An 8,377-nucleotide genomic window follows, 5' to 3' on the forward strand; every position below is an offset into this window, starting at 1 on the left:
TATTTCCTTTGATCAGTCATTTCGTTTGCGTCGTATTCCAAGCTAAGTTACTATATACGAACGCGTTCCGTCTCTATCAAAATTATCTAAGCCAACATCGTATATGTAAGTTGAATTTTAATTTTGACGTAATATGTGCATGGTTATTCGTGTGACTTCGGAAGGCTATCATTGCGGTGTCACCATCGACGTGGGACTCCCATTTCTTCAATTCTTAGTAAAGATGCGCATCACATTTCACCAAATCATCCCGAGCTCTGCCATCGGCCAATGAAGCCAGATCCTATGTGATGCGTTCAGGTAATCATATACTTCACGAATCAATTTCTCAGGGCACTCATTGATCCAGTACGCGGGTTCTCCACGTTTGAAAATGGTACAAGCATATCCGAAGATGATCGACGCAATTTTTGGCAGATCACCGTAGTTATCCGTGAATTGGCACAACCACCCATAGAACCCCAATTTCACCATCTTTGACCACATGGTCAGCTCGTCTAGAGTCCGGAGACAGATTTGCACCGTGCTTAGTGAAGATTCCTTTTGGATATGGCTTGAAAACTCCTGCCAATGCTTTCCATTTCCGCTGGACCAGTTTCAAGGAAGGAACATTGTATCATCGGCTTCAGAACGCCCGATCAGTTGTTGCTATCTTACAGGCAATCCAGAACATACCGTATATGGCGTGTATAGTCACACCATAATGGAGTAATCTCAAATGTACTTCTTGATCATGTAACAATGGATCAAGACTATTGGAGAAAGATGATAAGAAAGAAGATGGATATGCTGAGGACCACGTAACATGACCTTGTCAATGCCACTTATTATGATTAGGGCACCCATATTCCATGTCTCAAGATAATTATGTTTTCATAATATTTCCCAGTGAATGTTCCCGTTTTGAGTGTCACCGTCACCGTCACCGTTGCCTTGTTGGTTTTTGCTGGCGGCACCTTCCACATTAGGCCTGCTTGCTTTACTTTCCCTCCACTTCTCTTCCCTCACTTCGCCTCTTCTTCCTCTTTCTTCCCTTATACCACATGCTCGACCTCACCAATAATTGACACCCTTGATTGTTTCCTACCAAATTCTTCTCCTTTGTTACGCCATCGCATTATCTCAGCATGGCCAGCCACCTTGTCGGCACGGCTGATCTCAACCTCATCGAGGCCCCAGTCACCTGGCATGCCTATCTGATATGTGGCTTTGCCAGCTTTGGAGGTTGGTACTGACATGCTTCTCGATCTTATGTAGCTGGATCTTACTCGTTTCATAGGTATTCTCTATGGCTATGACTCTGGCTACATCTCGGGTGTTCTGGGCATGCCCTATGTCAAGAAGCACTTCGGTCATGCGGTGCCCAAGTCCAAGGATCCGGACGGCTACATCATTTCCACCTCGCGCAAGTCGCTCATCACCTCCATCCTCTCTGCTGGTACCTTTATCGGCGCGTTGATCGGTGGCGGTGCCGCTGAGCGTCTTGGTCGTCGCCTAACCATCATGCTCTCGTGTATGATCTTCTCCTTTGGTGTGGCTGTTCAGGTCGGTACTGTCAACATCGCTGGTCTTGTAGCAGGTCGATTCGTCGCTGGCTTGGGTGTTGGGGGTGTCTCTGCTACTGTCATCCTTTATGTCTCTGAGATCAGTCCTCGCAAGGTCCGCGGGCTGTTGGTTTCTGTCTACCAATGGGCGATCACAATTGGATTACTCGTGGCATCTGGCGTCGATCAAGGCTGCAAAAACCGCCCTGATCGGTCCTCATATCGTATTCCCATTGGAATGCAGTTCATGTGGGCCTTCATTCTCGCCGTTGGACTTTTCTTCCTGCCTGAGTCCCCTCGCTACTACGTCAAATGTGGTCGGATGGAGGATGCCCTCCGTTCCCTGGAGCGAGTTCGTGGTCAGCCCGGAACCAATCCGGCTATTCAAGCGGAACTTGCAGAGATCAAAGCCAACTTCGAGTATGAAAAGCAAATTGCGAGCACTTCCTGGGCCGACTGCTTCAAAGGTGGCATGTCTCGCCGTGGAAATCTTCACCGAGTCATCATGGGAACTTGTTTGCAAATGTTCCAGCAGTGGACTGGTATCAACTTCATCTGTGAGTTTTAACTAAAACATTGTGAGATGTTCCTATAACTAACAAACTTCAAGTCTACTACGGCACCACTTTCTTCCTGCAGGTGGGCATCAAGAATCCCTTCTTGATCTCGACCATCACGGGCGTTGTCAATGTTGCGACTACCCCTGCCTCGTTCTACATGATGGAAAAGTTTGGTCGCCGTAAGCTCCTCATTTATGGTGCCGCTGTCATGTGTGCCTGTGAGTTTATCGTCGCCATCGTTGGCATTGCCGCCAAGGGACAACACGCTGCGTAAGTCAAGGATCAATTCAATATGCAACAATAGTGAGCGGTGAACTGACATTTTTACTACTTTTCACACAGAGAGATCTGTTTGATCGTCTTCACTTGCTTCTACATCGCTGCGTTTGCTACCACCTGGGGTCCTGCTGCGTGGGTCTTCATCGGCGAGATCTATCCACTCCCCATTCGCGCCAAGGGCGTCGCGCTTGCAACAGCCTCAAACTGGCTCTGGAACTGTATCATTGCCGTTATCACCCCATATATCGTGGATGAGGACAAGGGTAATCTGGCAGCCAAGGTCTTCTTCGTCTGGGGCAGCGCTCTCGTTTTGTGCTTCATGTTTGCCTTCTTTGTCGTTCCTGAGACCAAGGGTTTGTCTCTCGAGCAAGTCGACAAGATGCTTGAGGAGTCTACTCCCATGACTAGTGCTAACTGGAAGCCTCATGATACTTTTGCTCATGAAATGGGCATGGTTGATAAGCAGGAGCCTACAGTTAGCCACCTCGAGGAACACCCCTCGCCTGCAGAGCGGCTCGGTCGTTACAATGCGGTTTAGGGCATAACTACCTTGTGAGAAGAATCCAATGACCCTCTTCATCATGGACCGCACTGAGCCTGAGGGCTTAACACAGGAAACAACAGCTTACAGAGAAGAACAAGCAACTAATGGTTTTCCGGGGATGAAGGGTAATGTTTTATCTTTGATAGTGTCTTACAGGCTTAACTCTTTTTTTACCCTTCTGTTAAGCGTATGGATCCCTGTTTGACTGGTTGACCGTTTGAAAAACTTGTTGTAGAAAGTAAAGGACAGTTTGGTATTGATCATTTACATACAAATCCATGAGAAACACAGAGAGAGAGCACTGAGAAAGATTTAAACGCCAGACCCATGCTCTGCCAGAAGCGCCAAAATAAAACCAGACCGAAAGACGTAGCCAGTTTATTCCTCGTCGGAAGCAGCCTCCTTGGACTTGCTCTTCTTCTTTTTCTTCTCCTTGCGCTCGGCAGCATCGTCCACGTCTGCATCCTCTGAATCGCGCTTGCGCTTCTCTTTCTTTTCCTTCTTCTCTTTCTTCTCCTTTTTGTCCTTCTTGTCCTTCTTTTCCTTCTTCTTGCCCTCGGCGTCGGCAGGGAGAGTCTCCTCGGGCGCGATAAAGTCCTTCTCGCGCTCGCGCATCTTCTCGTCGCGCTTCAAGCGTTGACGCTCGACAACCTCCTCCTTCTGCGCGCGATCCTTGGCCTCCTTGGAAAGGAAGTACTCGCCAGACTCGATCTGGAGATCGACCTTGCTCTTCTCGGGCGCGGGCGGGAAGGGCGTATACACCTTCTTCGACTTGTCGGTAACCTGGAACGGGACGCGGCGCTTGGAGAGGGTTCGCTTCTTGAAATTCGGCAGGAAGCGGTCCCAGGACTCGTTGGCCAGAGTTGGGTCCTTGGCCAATTCACGCTTGATCATTAGCTCCTTGATGTGGTAGATTGGGTGGATGTTCGCCATGCAGTCGTCGATGATGCGGCGGACTTCCTTGAGGCCCTTGAACGGGCCCATCACGGAGACGGTGTTACCCTGGACCATGATGTAGGTGCTGGTGAGGAGTTCGAGGGCTTTGAGGGTTGATCCGTTGGGGCCTAGGATTCGCTGGCGTCGCTTGACGAATCGCTCTTTGTTCTGCACTTGGTTGCGGATCTTGACGATGTCGCAGGCCATGTCATCTTGGAGAATCTTGATAGCCTGTGTGACGGGGACGCTACGCGAGAGTAACTTGATCAGGTCGCGCGCTTTCAGGATCGAGGCTGGGTCGTAGGTTTTGCGAGTCGTCTTCACGGCCATGCTTCCCTCCACCAAATCGAGTGTGCAGGCGATACCCTGCTTCTCCAGGGCTTTTGTGATCGTCGGCCATGCTTCCTTCAAGTAACTCTCTCGGTATTTGGGGAACAGGATGACAAAAGAGGACTCTTCGGCGAAGTTTCCGGCGACATTGTCCTCGGGCTTGAACTCAGCGATCTAGGCGCAAAAGGATGGTTAGCTTGTCTGGGGGGGGGTTTTTTTATTTGGTTGCAGAACGATCAAGATTTACCTTCCACTTATCGATATCCTCCGTATCCCATGCCTTTTCCTTATTGTATGTGGAAGGCATTGTGGCGGGTGCTCAAAGTTGTTGGTAGCAGCTCAAATGAAAATCCGCGCGCCAACTTTTTTTCTCCCCGCTTGCCGCCTTGCCCGATTAGGTAAGTACTGATGCCTCGGGGCTCAGGTGTCAAATATTCTAGATCGGGCGAGGCGTGGCTGACAGTTTTGGCGTGCATACTTCACATCGCACAAGGTGGTTTTAACGCATGCTGTATGGCTGGAAATTGGAGGCCCTTTCCCGCCATTTTATTTTGATTGCTCTACACAGCTCTGCCTACAACGGTTATGCTCCACACCAAAACTCCGGGAAATGCAAATGTGCATTTCCCACTAAACAGCCCTGCAGACCACTGGATTTCGGCGAATCGCAAAGCTTGCGATTGGGTGGCTACTATCTTTTTTCGTGTGATGCATTGGGCACTGTTCCCTAGTGTCTACTCGTATGTACTCGTAGCCTCTCCGATGGTCCCTGCCGGAGCCCCTGAAGGGGCAGACCCATAGCACGGGAGCTAGGACCGGTAGCTCTGAAGGTGGGCAGGTCTGGCCTGTGCCGGGAGCTTTTGGTGCCTCGGAGAAGTTCAGGGGGTGAGAGTAGCAAGAGAGAAAGATAGAAATTCAAGTTCCGAATCAAAGCCATCGAATGCCGCATTTCGTATTTCCAGGATCTGGCGGTCGATGCTTGATCTCGCTAGCTTGGGGTGCATTCCATTCCGAACTCTAATAGGGCACTGAAACCCGGCACCCTGGAACGGGGATGTCTGGCCAGAGTAAGGAGACGCCAACGGTGTGTTAGGTGGGTGCTTTGCCCCCAGAAAGCTCGACTTGGGCTCGACCTGGCTTCCTATCCCCCACGGCTCGCCCCCCCGGAATACCTGTGAGGCTGAGGCATGGACCTTTTGTGAGAGTCATACTTTGCTGCTGCTGCTGCTGCTGTTGAGAAGGTACCGATAAAATGATCAGGACTGTAGATCAAATCGGAATGGTCGGGAGGGCGAAGGCACCTCATAGCGTGCCTAGGACCAAGCGCAGGGTAAACAATCCTCGAGCGCGCACCATGGAAACTTGTGTTGTGCCGGGGTGTGTATCGCGCTCCCCCTGCAACCGTTGGGCAGCAATGACAGTAATAGTACTGGTAGTAGTGATGAGTTGAGGTGGAAAACGTGCCCGAATTTGAGTTAAGGTTGAGTTGTGCACATCCAAATCTCGCAGGCGCGAAAGGTCGAGTCCCTCGGTCTCTCCTTCCTTGTCTTCCCGTCAGTCTGGGTCGAACCCCTCCTGCTTTTCTTTGGCTTCTCTTCTCTTTTCCCGTTCTCATCCCAACGTTGGCATCTTCTTTCTCGGCTCTCTCTTTCTCTTCCTTACCACCAAGGGTCAATCTGAGATCTCGGCGTGATATGATATGGTCGGATCAGATCATACCTCTCTCAGGATTCTTCCGTACCGCCTCCCACCCACTCATGAGCGTTGCTCATCTGCTTTCGGCATGCTAAGAGCTTGATTACCCTGATCATTATCTCAAAAGAAAACCTATCAAGGCTCTATCTCACCCGACGTCACATCTGCTATGGCCCAAAATGGTCCTCGGATCTTCCTGGTGATCCTCCCGATCCGCGCGGAACCACATCCGCGACGATCTGCCCAAAGACCCTGATGAGCCTCAAGCACCTATCTTCTCAGAGATCCCGAAGGTACACTCAAATTGGTGGGTTGGAGCTATATCCGGATCATTGCCCGACCCAGTCTGCCTGGGGGGTTGTTTCTGTGCGACCATGTCACTCTGTTATGGCTCGGTCTCTAGGGTTTCTCTTTTACCCTACAAGTGACCCGGAGAGATGCATCCCGCAGCAGGACACTGAAAAAAGCAATGTGGCACTGTTGCCCCACCAAAAGCACGTATGCAATCAAGAACACTTGCTTCACTAACCGTCTTTGCTAATCCAATATGTATATGCTTCTGAAAATGCAAAATATGCAAATGCAAAACGAGCCGAAGCGCCAAGTGATCTGCATGGTGCCCATGGGCATCCTGAGTCTGCAATGATATGTGCAGTGGTCCGTGACAGACCTTCGCTGTTGTATTATATCAACTTCCTTCATGTCTTTCGGCCGATGCAAACGTATCTGCCGAGTCAGTGATTTTCTGAAGACACGTCTCGAGTGGTTGCACTTACAAGGGGAAATATGCCTTGAGAGAGGGATCTTTGGCCTCTTCCTGTGCCTGTTCCACCAATGTGTCGAAGTTCTCAATCGACATGTGCAGTCGTTTCGTGAGAGGGTATAGTGCTAAGGATCGAAGAAGCTTTTGAATATTACCGCTGTTGGCCTGGCCGATATCGCGTGTCCTCTGGTCTGCATTGTGTCAAGACTGCTTCTTCCGAGAAAATCAACGAGTAAGATGGCTTACCATTCTCCCCATGCAGACAATGGAAGTGGAATCATCTTCGTGTCGACCTCTGTCAATCCCGCACTCGTCAACATGTTTCGCAGCCTGGTCCCAATCCGAAGATCCTTTCGGTCCTCTTGTGCGCGCATGTATTGTGTGCTCCATCGTCTCAAGGCATGCTCATCAGTTATTGAACCGTTGTCCGATTGGACATTGAAGTATATTTCGATCATTTGAACCCATCCACCTGGTTTCAGCACCCTGTAAGAGAGTTCAATCATCAGTAACACGGCTATTTCAAATGGAGGTGATTGTTTGGAACTGTCGGCATTTCTGTTGACGCTCACTCTGGGAGTTGTGCGCACCTCACAATGTCGCGGATATAGGTTGGCCATCGAGAATTGTGGATACCGGTCGCAAGAAGTCGAGACTGGACAAGATCGAAGTGGTTCGCGGGGAATGTGAAGTTTCGGTTCAGGTTGTCAACCTACGTACAGTCTCGTCAGCAATTGTCTTCCAGGGGTCACACGTTCCAGGGTCGGCCTAGCATCCATCCACGACATGTGTGCCAGTCATAAGGAATGGAAAGTCAGGCTCGACAGCATAGGCAAGGCAGTGGCACTATCGGCGGATGATGTCGAAGAAAGGTTTGCACTCACTTGAAGCCATAGGTTTTCAGGCACATCGTCAGGGCTCATGTGCGGGGCAATGTCTACGCCAATAACCTTTTGACGCCAACGTATGTTAGGTAACAATGTGAGACTGTGTCGGAAAATATGCTCACTTGACAGTCTGGATACTGTTCTGCGACCTCTACGGCCCATGATGCGGAGCCGTGGCCACAGTCAAGGACCCTTCGTGGTCGTCGAATTGGTGGAAAGATTAGACGGTCATCGAAAATACGCTGAAAGACTCGCTGTTCTTCGTCGAGGCGCTGTGCTTCTTCCTAATCATGCTGTCAGTGATCAAGGGCCTTTTTTGAGACTTCCTTCCTCCCAGCTCCTCTTACATCGTCGACTGGTCCAAAATATACCCGGTGGTCGATGGAATATTTTTGATACTCGCGGCCGTGAACTGTGACAGTGTCGAGGAACTCACGATCCAGTTCTACTGTTTGCGAGTCTGGGCTGCTACAAAAGACCAAAGATGTTGGTTAGCTTTCTTGAGCACAGAAGGGAATATCAATGAAAGGCTTGTCAGTACGTCATGTTCACCCTCTTTCACTAATCATTAAGATTGTCGCGGATGTAAAGAATGGTCCCCTATATATGAGAATCCGTTTGACGAGTTTGGCGAAGGGCGGGGCTGAATTATTCGGGGCCAAGGGGCGCAGCAGCTTTCAGTGCTGAAGGGGAGAGGAAATTAAAGTGCTGTGATTTTCATGGACGCGATCGGGTGCCGGGGGACGTTGGCGGCAACGGCTCTCTTGGACTGGATGGCGGCTCGAGGATCATTCACGCTTCGTGGGCACCTGTCAAGGCCTGTATGAGGGGCCCCCAGT

General features: G+C 50.3%; 3 protein-coding genes across 3 annotated transcripts; 1 reads left to right on the forward strand and 2 right to left on the reverse strand.

Moving 5' to 3' along the window:
- Positions 1-1,127: 1,127 nt before the first annotated feature.
- N7481_011627 (sugar porter family MFS transporter) lies at positions 1,128-2,921 on the forward strand (the record flags this gene model as incomplete). The annotated part of the gene is made up of 4 exons (XM_057270846.1): positions 1,128-1,224; positions 1,280-2,101; positions 2,155-2,374; positions 2,447-2,921. 4 exons carry the CDS (start codon positions 1,128-1,130, stop codon positions 2,919-2,921), a joined length of 1,614 nt encoding a protein of 537 aa, XP_057118020.1.
- A 384-nt stretch (positions 2,922-3,305) lies between these two features.
- Positions 3,306-4,500, reverse strand: N7481_011628 (KRR1 small subunit processome component; the record flags this gene model as incomplete). The annotated part of the gene is made up of 2 exons (XM_057270847.1): positions 3,306-4,367; positions 4,441-4,500. 2 exons carry the CDS (start codon positions 4,498-4,500, stop codon positions 3,306-3,308), a joined length of 1,122 nt encoding a protein of 373 aa, XP_057118021.1.
- Positions 4,501-6,586: 2,086 nt separating this feature from the next.
- N7481_011629 (class I SAM-dependent methyltransferase) lies at positions 6,587-8,107 on the reverse strand (the record flags this gene model as incomplete). Its single annotated transcript, XM_057270848.1, has 8 exons — positions 6,587-6,614; positions 6,665-6,835; positions 6,898-7,137; positions 7,242-7,363; positions 7,536-7,601; positions 7,661-7,822; positions 7,886-8,006; positions 8,091-8,107. The coding sequence occupies 8 exons, from the start codon at positions 8,105-8,107 to the stop codon at positions 6,587-6,589; spliced, it is 927 nt and encodes a 308-aa protein (XP_057118022.1).
- Between the last annotated feature and the right edge of the window lie 270 nt (positions 8,108-8,377).

Source organism: Penicillium waksmanii, assembly GCF_028829765.1.
Source record: "Penicillium waksmanii strain IBT 27052 chromosome Unknown utg000009l:1.0-4314994.0:1.0-4318279.0, whole genome shotgun sequence".
Taxonomy (NCBI): Eukaryota; Fungi; Ascomycota; class Eurotiomycetes; order Eurotiales; family Aspergillaceae; genus Penicillium; species Penicillium waksmanii.